General features: G+C 56.4%; 1 protein-coding gene across 1 annotated transcript in view; it reads left to right on the top strand.

The window, feature by feature from the left end:
- The window catches only part of CACNG2 (calcium voltage-gated channel auxiliary subunit gamma 2), a 141,561-nt gene that overhangs the window by 105,504 nt on the left and 23,617 nt on the right, over positions 1–12,440 (top strand). The window contains exon 2 of the mRNA XM_055141897.1: positions 12,278–12,361. Within this exon, the coding sequence (XP_054997872.1) occupies positions 12,278–12,361 (84 nt within the window). The remainder of the gene's footprint in view (positions 1–12,277; positions 12,362–12,440) is intronic.

Below are 12,440 nucleotides of genomic sequence, written 5' to 3'. Positions count from 1 at the left end.
AAAGCAAACCCTGAGCAGCACCAGATGTGGTTCAAAAACCAAAAGTAAATCAAAACTGGATTAAAGACCTCAATATCAGGCCCGAATCCACAAATCATACTGAAGAAAGCCTAGGCATAACCCTTTATGACACTGACTCTAAAGGCATCTTCATTGATTCCATGTCCTTGGCCAAGCAAATGGAAGCAAAGGTAATAAACAAATGGGGCGACAGCAAATTGCAAAGCTTTGGTACCGCAAAAGAAATGATGACCAGAATAAAAAGACACACACAACCTGGGAGAGAATATTTCCCCACCCCTCCTCTGACTGAAGGTCAAGAGCTAAGCTATAGAAAGTATTTGTAAAACGTTTTTTTTTTTTTTGGCTTTTTGGGTCACACCCAGCGATGCGCAGGGGTTACTCCTGGCTTTGCACTCAGGAATTACTCCTGGCGGTGCTTGGGGGACCATATGGGATGCCGGGGATCAAACCCGGGTCGGCCGCGTGCAAGGCAAACGCCCTACCTGCTGTGCTATCACTCTGGCCCCAGTATTTGTAAAACTTAATATAAAAAAAAACCCAACTCCATCAGAAAAAAAAATGGAGAGAAGAGATTAACAGAAACTTCCACAAAGAAGAATACAGATGGCCAAGAAGTATATGAAAAACTGCTCTGCATCACTTATCGTCAGAGAAATGCAAATCAAAACAATGAGCTATCACCTCACACCAGAGAGACTGGCACTCATCAAAAAGAACAAAAACAACCAGTGCTGGCAGGGATGTGGGGAGTGGAAAGAACCCTCATCTTTTGCTGGTGAGAATGTCAACTGGTTCAATCTCTTTGGAAAACAGTACAGACGCCTCTCAAACCACTGGGGGTGGCCCACGCATATGACCCATGACCCAGAAATTCCACTTCTTAGCATCCGCCTGCCCCAAGGACCCCAAAACACTATTCAGAAAAGACGTCTGTACTCCTATAGTCATTGCAACACTATTCAGAATCGTCAAAATCTGCAAACAACCCAAGTGTGCGAAGGCAGATGAATGGCTAAAGAAACAATTTATTTATATATTGTGTATATACTCAGCTATAGGAAAAGTCAGGCTGGGTGGAGTGATAGCAAAGCGGGTAGAGCGTTTGCTTTGCACATGGCCAACCCGGGTTCGATTCCTCCACCTCTCTTGGAGAGCCTGTCAAGCTACCGAGAGTATCCCGCCTGCATGGCAGAGCCTGGCAAGCTACCCGTGGCGTATTCGATATGCCAAAAACAGTAACAACATGTCTCACAATGGAGACGCTATTGGTACCCGCTTGAGCAAATCAATGAGCAACGGGATGACAGTGACAGTGACAGTGACTTGGCTGGAACTGGAGGACATTGTGTTGAGTGACATTTGAGCGGGAGAGACAAGGTGGATCTCTCTCATATGAGGGATATAACAAAACTGGTAAGGGACGAACAAATGACCAAAGGCAACAGAACCGACAAACCAGTCTACCGAACTGAGTTCACTTCCGCATGAAAATGGTGGGGGGGGGCAAGAGGGGAGGTTTCAAGGGGAGACCCTGAGATAAATGTTGGGGGGGTGAGCATTGCCTTTGGTGGAGGGCATGGCGTTGGAGCCTTGTGTGCAAGGACAGTACCATAAACCAAGGTGACTCATGTGAAAAATTAAAAGAAGGAAAGAAAGGCTCCCTGGAAGAGGCATCATTTGAAGAAGGAAAATGACCTTCATTCACTGAGGCCTGCCAGGGATCAAGAACCAAGGAGCAGGCCAAGGAGATAGTCCAGTGGGGAACGTGTTTGCCTTGCATGCGGCCAACCCGGGTTCAATCCCCAGCATCTCATAGAGTTCCCTGAGCCCCACCAGGAGTGATTCCTGAGTGCAGAGGCCAGAGTAAGCCCTGAGCATCGCTAGGTGTGGCCCAAAAGCAAAAGAAAAGCAAAAAACAAAAAAACAAAAAAACAGGGGTCTCCTGTTATCTCTTGGAGTTCAGAATGGCACCTAGGACGAGGATCAGTTTCCCTCTTTTACAGCTAAGGGAACTGAGGCAGAGTGAAGGCACAAACTTTCTCCAGGCTCTTTCTGAGCCAGTGTTGCCACTGCCCCGCCCCCACCACCAGGAAGGAACCAAGAAACCCACCAGGGAGACCAGAGTCAGGGCAGGTCCCACTGACTCACTGGCTCCAGGCCCCAGGGGCCTGAGTTCCAGACCCCTTCTCCTCCGCAGGGACCCAGCACAGCCCTCCCCACTGCTGCAAACAGATGGGCGTGTGCAAACCCCACACCGCCCCCTTCCCCCGGGAACACTCCCACCAGAAGGCTGCAGCGTGTCCCAACCAAAGGACCATGACCCGTGGCGAGCACGTGCGTGAGCTGCACAAATAAAGGGTCCCATCCCCCCCGGAAAGCACCAGAAGCAAGTATGGGAGCACCACCGTGACGCATGTGCCATCCCCAGTCTTACAACTATAGCAGTAACACACGCACGCACGCACGCACGCACGCACGCACGCACGCACGCGCACGCGCGCGCATGCGCAAAATGGAAGAACAAGGGAAAGGAAATCAAGGAAAGACAGAGGGGCTGGAGCCATAGCACAGAGGATAGGGCATTTGCCTTGCACGCAGCTGACCCGGGTTTGATTCCCAGCATCCCATATGCGGGCACCGCCAGGAGTAATTCCTGAGTGCAGAACCAGGAGTCACCTCTGTGCATCTTCAGGTGTGACCCAAAAAAAAAAAAAAAAAGGGAGGGTGGGGGGCAAAAGACCGCCGGAAGTTCTACAAGCCAGGGTCATTGCTGGCCACTGCTGAGGACTTTGGGGAGGACTCCAGAGGCAGACTCCTTAGCCCCTTCTAACCCTGCCCGGTGCCAGCACAGAACCTGCCGTGTGCCAATCCGTCCATGAATGAGGAACAGACGAATAAAGGAACAAGCAAATGAGCAAACGAGCAAACTCAAACACAACCACAGAAAAGCTGTTCCCCCAGCGCCTGCTGGAGCCAGCACTGTGCAGGGGGTGGGGGATGGGGGGTTTCCAGGAGGACTCAGCCAAGCCTCGCCCAGCCCAGCGCAGGTTCCCCGCACCCCTGCCGGCAGGGCCGGCCCCGCAGCGCCCCGGAAAGAGCCCGGAGCAGGGAAGGTTTCTGGTGCAGAGAAAGCAGCTCCTGCAAACCCTTTCATTTGCTTCACTTAAAAAATTACTTCGCCGACCTCCTCCCCAGAGGCTGAAGCTGCTCAGTTCCCACCCTCCCTCCCCCCCCACCTACCCCCCCATCCTCCCTGGCTGCCGCCCTGTGCTTTCAGCTCCTCATGAATATGTGGAAAAATAAAACAGCGTCTGTTCAGCCCCTAATGACCAGGTTTATGAAGAGCTTATTGTAGCGCAAAGAAATGAGACAGCAGTTGGTGTTGTGAGATATTAATGCGCTCGCCGGCGCGCGTGCTGAAGCCGCCTTTTAAACTATTTAATACCTGCAAGGTGAAATTGCCCCGTCGGAGACAGAACCTGCCAGAAGCACAGCCGCTAACAAGCCCCCCACCCCCGCCCTTGGCTTCCCCTCCAGGCACTGCCTGGAGCAGGGGAGGGGGGCAGGGCCCCCCCTGCACCGCTCGAGGGGTGCATTGGAAGGAGGTCACAGTGGTGATTTCGCGGTCATTGACCCCCTGACCTGTTTCATCCTCCAAGTTCACGGTCGGGGGGGGGGGGGGGAGGAGGGGGCGGGGCAGTACTCAGAATTCTGTCCCTTCCCTTCAGCCATTTCCTACCCTTTTGCCCACGGACCCGCTAAGTGAGCCCAACCCTTTTGTAAATTTGATCGATGGGTGGATTGATTGATGGAGGGGGGTCGCCAAACCAGGGGCTGCTCTCAGCTCCGTGCTCGCGGGGCCGTGCGGGCTGCAGGCGGCGCTCCTGTGCTCAGGGTCCTTCCAAACGTCTCTAGGGTCCCCACTTGTCAAGTCCCTGTCCCGCGGGGCCGCCCCTCTCCTCTCCAGCCCCTCTAGCCACCCTGCCTTTCTCCCGCTCCTGCCGCGCTTGGGGAAACCTTGAAACTTCAGTCCCCTGGGCACAGAGAGGGCACCTTGGTTTCTGAAATGTGCTGATTCCCATGGTGCTGGGACTCCCAGGGGACGTTTTCCAGCCCCTGACGTGGAGTTAGGGAAAGACACCCATGGGCTCCTGAAGCCACCTTGCCCAGGCGGCCCGGTTCTGGTGGCCCAGCTCTGCTCCGAGGGACCTTCTCTGCGACCCCGGAGGCCGTGCAGACCGTCCTGTGTCAGCACGTCCTAGAAACCCCTTCTCGGGGCTGGAGCGACAGCACAGAGGGGAGGGCGTCTGCCTGGCACGCAGCAGACCCGGGTTCGATTCCCAGCATTCCATAGGGTCCCCCAAGCACCGGCAGGAGTGATTCCTGAGTGCAGAGCCAGGAGTAACCCCTGAGCATCGCTGGGTGTGACCCCTTCTCATCCCCCCACCCCCCACCCCCATGCCCCGATGCGCGGACACTCCCTCCCGCGACCAGCTTCACCTGGCTGACACCTTCTCCACCTTCAGTGCATCCGTTATCAGCACCACACACTCCTGGGTGTGGATCTGCCTGTGTCCCCACCCCTGCCCCACCTTGTGTGATCCCAGACACACTTTACTTTGTCACAACACACATATCTGCTACACCCCCGCCCCCCCAGTAGCTGCTTTTCGTCTCCCACTATGGTCTGTTCCATGGGATCCGGTGGGGGCAAAGCCGGGGAGGTTTTGCTCTATGAACTCAGCAAGTGGCACCAGGTAGGCATGGTATACAGCTGGTGCTGCATTAATGTTAGCTGCAGGACTGTGCTTGAGGAAGGCTGGGTCCATCCCTCCAGTAGAGCAGGTGAGACACTGCATCCAAGTGAATACGATGCTCTCTGGCCCCCTGTGTGGACCGGAAGCACTGGGCCGGGACGGGGCGCAGCTTAGACCTCTCTCCTCCCACCACCCCAGGCCCAACACCATCTCAGCCAAGGGTCTTGACTTTGAGGAGAGAGCTGGAGCCAGGGCGATAGCACAGCGGGAGGGCATTTGACTTGCATGTGGCTGACCCAGGTTCAATACCCGGCATCCCATACAGTCCCCCCGGCACCGCCAGGAGTGATTCCTGAATGCAGAGTCAGGAGGAACCCCTGAGCATCACTGGGTGTGACCCAAAAAGGGAAAAAAGGGGGCGTAGGAGAGAGCCCAATAACAAAGTCATAGGAAATCGGAAAACAGTGCATGTGAGCCCTGAGTGTCGAGCACCTGGATCCATCTGGACCTGAAGCTGCTCCACCCCTGGGTGTAATGAGTATTGGAAAATGAGATCACACGCCCATTCCCCGGAAGGCATCTGGTCTCCCTCTCCCTGACCTCACCCCACATGAGTCCCTCTGTGCGCTGAGCCCCTGGATGCTTCCGGACAAACTAGACAAGTCACATCAGGACCCATCAGCACCCGGGACGGGAGCCCATCACCCTCACCTCACAGCAGGTCACCTTCCCGGGTGTTCACCCACAATCTTACTGCTCTCCAGCCTCCCAAGTCCCCCAGTCCTGGCTCTGGCAGATGGAATTCTGGCAGATGCAACAGCCCTGACCCTGTCTGACGCCCGGTCCCCACCGGCCCCACCGAGAGCAGAGCGGGCAGGGGGGAAGGAGGCTCTGTGGCTGTGATGGGCGGGGGGGGGCTGGGCCCCCAGTTCTCCCCCTGCTAGGATGAATGTGGGGCAGCACCATGCCTCCGTCCTACCTCTGACCCTGTAGCCTTCCCCCCCCCGCCCCCGTCAAACCTCGCACTCCCTCTGAGGTTCCTGGGTTGTTTGGGGTTTGGTCTGGTTTAGAGGCACACCCAGGTGTGCTCGGGGATTACTCCGGGTTCTGTGCTCATGCGTCATGCCTGTTGTGCTCATATGGGGTGCAAGGATCAAACCTGGGTCAGCTGGGTCAAGGCAAGGCCCTCCCCGCTGGGCTTGTGCTGTTGTGTTGTCCTCTCTCCCTCTCTCTCCCTCTCTCTCTCCCTCCCTCTCTCTCCCTCTCTTTTCACTCTGTCTCCCTCTCTCCCTCTCTCTCCCTTCCTCTCTCTCCCTCTCTGCCTCTTTACCTCTCTCCTCTCTTTCTCCTTCCTCTCTCTCCCTCCCTCTCTCTCTCCCTCCCTCTCTCCCTCACCCTTTCTCTCCCAATCTCTCCCTCTCTCTCCCTTCCTCTCTCTCCCTCTCTGCCTCTTTTTTTTTTTTTTTGCTTTTTGGGTCACACCTGGCGATGCACAGGGGTTACTCCTGGCTCTGCACTCAGGAATTACTCCTGGCGGTGCTCAGGGGACCATATGGGATGCTGGGGATCAAACCCGGGTCAGCCGCATGTAAGGCAAACGCCCTACCCACTGTGCTATCGCTCCAGCCCCCCTCTCTGCCTCTTTACCTCTCTCCCTGTCTCTCTCCCTCCCTCCCTCTCTCTCTATCCTGTCTCTCTTCTCACCTCTCTCTCTCCTTTCTCCTCACACTCTGTCTCTGTCTCTGTCTTTGTATGTCTCTCTGTCTCTCTCATTTCTACCCCCTTTCCCTTCCCTCCACACCCCCCCCCCCGCCCAGCAAGTATCACACCAGCCTCCAAGGGCCAGGGAAGTGGGGGGGGCACTTTTCCTGAAAGACTCTCCAGGGCAGGTCTGGGGGCAATCTCGCGCTCCCGGAGAAGCGCTGACCCCAACTCTAACAGGGGCGTGACGGAGCGTGGGGTGGGAGCGAGGTCCAGACCGAGCACAGGGCAGTGGGAGGGTGGGGGGAGAGGCTGTGGGAGCCTCATCACGGGAAGGCCACCGCTGGTCCTCTCAGCCAGCCCCGGCGCGGCGGGCGGGCAGGGAGCATTTGATGAATCACGGGCCCCGCAGCTTCTCCCTCCGTAAGCACTTTCGGGGCCTCGCCGTGATGGATGCAGGAAGTGAGAGTGAGCGCGCACTTCTGCCTCCGCGTTCGATTTGTGAGGCCGCTGAGGTTGCTGGGAACTTGGACCCTCCTCCTCATCTGCAACCTTTTTATTACGAGATGGTTGTTATCTGGGGCTCGTGGTGGTCAGGGCTCGCTCCTGGCCCTGTGCTCCAGAGGCCATAGTGGGTGCTGGGAACTAAACCTGGGTGGGGCTGGAGCGATAGCACGGCGGGGAGGGTGTTTGCCTTGCATGTGGCATGGCCAGCCCTGGGGTTCGATCCCCGGCATCCTATAGGGTCCTCCGAGCACCGCCAGGAGTGATTCCTGAGTGCAGAGCCAGGAGGAACCCCTGAGAATCACCAGGTGTGACCAAAAAAGATAAAAACTAAATTTAAAAAAAAAAAGAAACAACCTGGGTGGGCTGCCTGTGTGGCAAGGACCTCACCCACTGTCCAATCTTTTCAGTCACTCCATGTGGCAGCCTTGACCTGGACAGCGAGTCTGCCTGCCCTGCCCTTCCCGCTCACTCCCGTGACCCCCTGCGCTCTCTCCACCTCCCCAAATTCCTTAATTCCCACCCGAGGCTCCATTACATCATTCCATTCCTTGGCTTCACATCCCAGGCGTTGGATAATCATCCTCGTGCTCCCCCTCCCCCTACTCTGCAGCCCCCAGCGAGCTGGGCCTCAGCGATGCCCAGATGGAAGCAAAATCATTGTCAGCACTGCACAGTGCCCCAACCACTGCACAGATGTGGCCTCAAGATAGAAAAAAATAATATTCTAGGCCTCCATCCACCATCAGTCACGCCCTAATATCTGTCCCCAGTGCAACTGCCAGGGGACAGTAGAGACACCATCTTGGTACCTTACAAGGGGATCAAGGGCTGTTGAACCAAAGATGGGAGTGAGGCATTTTCAGCAGCCAGGTTGGCATGTGCAAAGGTCCTGTGGTAGCATGGTGCGAGAGAGGAAGAGGGCAGGGCTGCTGTGTGCTTCAGAGGGAGGTGTAGGTGGTGGGACCAGACAGTAGTTGGAGCTGGGCTAGAGGCGTGAGAAGCTACAGTATGCAGCAGGGGGAGGCCTGCTCAGATGCTCATGTGCAAAGGATGGTGTCGATTCCATGGTGATTCCTGTGTGCAGAGTCATGAGAGTCGGTGGGGAAGCCAGCACGGGGACCCGGGAGGGGCGTGAGGCCAAGGGAGAGAAACGGACCCGTTTGAGAGCTATGGGGAGCAGGAAGCCATGAAGGACAGAGCCTGGAGTGAGGAGGGTGTGGGGGATATCAGGGCTGGTGACCAGGCTTGGGCTAGCAGGGGGCACCACTGAGCTGGCTGGAGGGCAGAGTCAGGAGCCAGGCTCGGAGACCTCAGGGCCAATGGCTCCTTTCAGGCACCCACCACTGGGGGTGGAGGGACAGCGCAGTGCGGGGGGCATTAGTCTAGCCTGCAGCCAGCACGGGTTCTGTCTTCAGCACCTCACACAAGAGCCGCCAGGAGTGGTCCCCTAGTGCCGAGCCTGGAGTAAGCCCTGCACATCACTGAGTGGGGCTCCAACAGATAATACTACAATAGGGGGCTGGAGCAATAGCACAGCGGGGAGGGCGTTTGCCTCGCATGCGGCTGACCTGGGTTCGATTCCCAGCATCCCATAGGGTCCCGTGAGCACCGCCAGGAGTGATTCCTGAGTGCATGAGCCAGGAGTCAGCCCTGTGCATCGCCAGGTGTGACCCAAAAAGAAAAAAAAAAAAAGATAATACTACAATAAACGAATAAACAAAATGCCACCATGAGCGGGAAAGATAATGCAGTCATACAGCAGGCGGGGTGCTTGCCGGACACGTGGCTGACCAGGGTAAGATCCCCGGCACCACCTGGAGTGATCCCTGAGCACAGAGCCAAGAGTAAACCCAAACACCACCAGCTAGAGCCCAAATCTCTCCCCCCTTCCATCCACAAAAAAAAAAAAAAAGAAATCCCACCAGGAGCAGGTTAGACTCCAGGTCTGAGAATTTCCGGGAAGTCTGAGGGGCTCCGGGAATGACGGGACCCAGGCTGCTGCTGAGCCTTGGCTCACTCCCCCAGCCTGAAGCTCGGGGTCCCTGGGAGGGAAGGCGCAGAGACACCTCCTGCAAGCCCTTGGTTTGGGTTCGAGCTGTGTCCCCAAATGGCATTTCTTTCGCTCTACCCCCCCACAACCCGGTCTCACCTCCTGCACGATTTCTCGGAAGGGCTTCGAGTGGGCGCTGACGACATATTTGTCAGACTGAATGGAGCGAAAACGAATGTCCTCTGCAAAAAGGGCTGTTCAAATACACCGATTTGTAACTTGAACAATCGGGCGGATATTTTATCCACTTAGCAGCTGGCACGAAGGCTCTTCACAGGCCCGGAAGGGCGCGTGGGGAGAAGGGGCGACAGGGCGGGCAGGAGAGGGAGGGGAGCGCGTTCCTGCCTGCCTTCCCCCCTGCCTGCCTTCCCCGCGGATGCCTGAATCCCAGACCGGTGCTGGGGCACCCGAGAGGAGCAGCAGGCCAGAGGCTGGGGGGCGGGGAGTGAGAATCGGGGTTGCTGCACCATCCCCGGAGGACTCTAGCCCTGCAACAGTTTCAGGGGGACGTTTTGCTTTTGACACCTGACTAAAGATTCAAAGTTCAGACTCTGGGAAATCGGATTCCTTGCAGAAGTCAGGAAAGGGAGAGTGAATGGTGGAGAAGGGGATGTTGCAACCTTACTGCAACATTGTTGCAACAAGGGGGTTGATCGGACTCTCTGGGGCAGGTAATTCGTGACCATAGCTGGCAGGATACCCGGAATCCTAATCGTCACGAGAGCCCACCTGTGACCTGCGCAGACAGGCACACGCGCTGCCTGTGGTTCTGTGGAATAACTTCACGGTCCCTAAAGACTATCTGGTACCTAAGACCGCCTGGGGACCGTGGAGCCTCACTTTCTAGAACAAAATGAGCAGCTCGCGTGTGCTGAGGACCGTATTAGCAGGGTGATGGCAGGGGCGATCCCGACCAACCCCCAAAGAAATGTGGCAGCGGGGTGTGTGTGGGGGGGGACAGGGGAACCAGCTGGCAAGCTGCTGTGTTCCCGTTCCCTCCCTGCCCCACCCCCGGGCACAGGGATTCTGTCCCTCCTGTCTCAGCCCCAATCTGTGCCCGCGCCAGCCCAGCCCACGGCCCGTGGGGAATGCCCAGGGCACCACTCCCAGAGGCGAAGACCCAGGCAGGGGTGCATATGTGCAGAGGAAGGCGCAGTGGGAAGCCCAGAGTCTCGGTGAGGGCGGAGCAAACCTCGGGGCCCTGGACAGAGCCCTCGGTTCTGGTGTGGAGTGAGGCAGGTGCTGGGTGCTGGGTGCTGGTGGAGACTGGCCCAGGGCTTCTCTCTCTCTCTCTCTCTCTCTCTCTCTCTCTCTCTCTCTCTCTCTCTCTCTCTCTCTCTCTCTCTCTCTCTCTCCTCCTTCTGCCTCTCTCTGTCTCTCTCTTCCTTTTCCTCTTTCTTCCTCTTTTGTCATCTTTGTTTTTGATTTTGGAGCCACACCAGGAAATGCTCAGGGGTGACTCCTGGCTCAGTGGGGGACCATATGTGGTGCTGGGGATGGAACCGGGGTGGTTCACACGCAAGGCAAGTGCATGACTCACTGTACTATTGCTCGGGGCCCATTTTTTTCCTTTTTCTTTCTCTTCCTCTCTTTTCTTTCTTTTTCTCTTTCTTTCTTCCTTCCTCTGTTTTTCTTTTTTCTCTCTGTATCTCTTCCTTTCTTTTTTTACTATTTTCTCTCTTCTTTCTTTTTCTTTCTCTATTTCAATTCTTCCTTTTCCCCTCTCTCCTCTCTATTCTCTTTCTTTCCCCCTCTTTCTTTCTTTCTTTCTCTCTTTCCTTCTTTCTTTCTTTCTTTCTTTCCTTCTTTCTTTCTTTCTTTCTTCCTTCCTTCCTCTCTTCCTTCCTTCCTTTCTTTCTTTCTTTCTTTCTTTCTTTCTTTCTTTCTTTCTTCCTTTCTTTCTTCCTTCCTTCCTTTCTCTTTCTTACTTTTTTTCTTCCTCTCTTCCTTCCTTCCTCTCTTTTGCTTTGGGCCACACCCAGCAGGGCCACACCCAACAGGCTTACTCCTGACTCTGTGCTCAAGAATCATTCCTGGTGGGGCTCAGAGACCATATGTGATGCCAGGGACCAACCCCGAGTTGGCCGTGTACAAGGCAAGGGCCTTGACCCCTGTACTATCTCTCTCGCCCAATTTCAGTATGGAAGTGGGTTGTGGCAGGTGACTCCCAAGCAGTGCTCGGGAAGACCAGGAGCCTCTCCTAGCAACTCTGGATCACTAGGGTGTTTCGATCAATGAAAGAGCCGTGCAGGGGGGCGCTGTTCAGGTCCCACAGTGCCAGGGAGACCCGGGTCCCAGTAGTGCTGGGGGCCTCCAGGGCTCCACCCAGCAATGCCGGGGAATGTGTATTGCCAGGAATCGAACCCAGGTCCAGTGCACGCGAGACAAGCACCCTGACTGCTGAACCGACGCCAGGCCTCTGGGCAAGGCACTGAAGAAAATCAAGCCAAACGGCTTTTCTTGGGGGGCCAGATTCATAACTCAGTGAGTAGGGTGCTTCCTGGCCTTGCACCCAGTTAACACAGGTTTGGTTCCCGGCACCCCAGAGGGTCCCCCAAGCCCCACCAGGAGTGATCTCTGAGCACAGGGCCAGGACTGAGCCCTGAGCACTGCCAGAACAAAACAAACCCTTCCCCCCACCAAAGAAAAAAAACAAAACAGGCTTTTGCTTAGTGCCCCGATTCCTTCCTGTGGGAATGCCAAGTGCTTCTTCCTGCGTGCGCCTCAGTTTCTCTAGCTGTGCAACGGAGATGGTGCTGTCCCTCTGGCAGGCCAAAAGGAGTCAAGTTCAAGGGTCTGGCAGATGCCCCAGCCCAGATGGGGCTCTCAGAGCACTAGAGGGCCGTGGAGCGTTTTCACCAGCCTCGGGGTTGTCTTTCCTTTTCACTCCGGGCTCAAAGGCCGGCTGACCCCCAGCTGGTCGGGCCGGGCGGGGTGAGGGGTAAGGGGGGGGCCCAGAGGCGGGCCGGGTCCGCCCTGACCCTATTCTGCAGCCCTCTGGGGGGCAGTGCCAGCTCGGAGCCCGACCTCAGCCTGCCCTGCCACAGCCGAGCCTCCAGTACAGGGAGGACGAGGGGGTGGGGGGTGTTTGAAGTCCGAAGGCTCCGGCGAGGGGCCGTGTTTGGACTCACCAGGCAGACGTCCGACCGCAAAGACCTGCAGGGGGGCCGGGGGCCGTGAGCACGGAGCCCCCCGGAAACCATGGCGCCTCACTGTTCGCTTTTCCTCTGCTTTTCAGGGAACTTCAAAGGTCTGTGCAAGCAAATCGATCATTTCCCAGAGGACGCAGACTACGAAGCTGACACGGCAGAATATTTCCTCCGTGAGTGCCTGCGAGTTTTGCTCTTTCTCCCTCTCTGGGTGGGCCCTGCCTTTGCAGCCGTTGGCTCGCCGAAGGGGCC

The sequence above is a fragment of the Sorex araneus genome, chromosome 6 (assembly GCF_027595985.1).
Source record: "Sorex araneus isolate mSorAra2 chromosome 6, mSorAra2.pri, whole genome shotgun sequence".
Taxonomy (NCBI): domain Eukaryota; kingdom Metazoa; phylum Chordata; class Mammalia; order Eulipotyphla; family Soricidae; genus Sorex; species Sorex araneus.
This window is presented reverse-complemented; position numbering and strand designations above follow the sequence as displayed.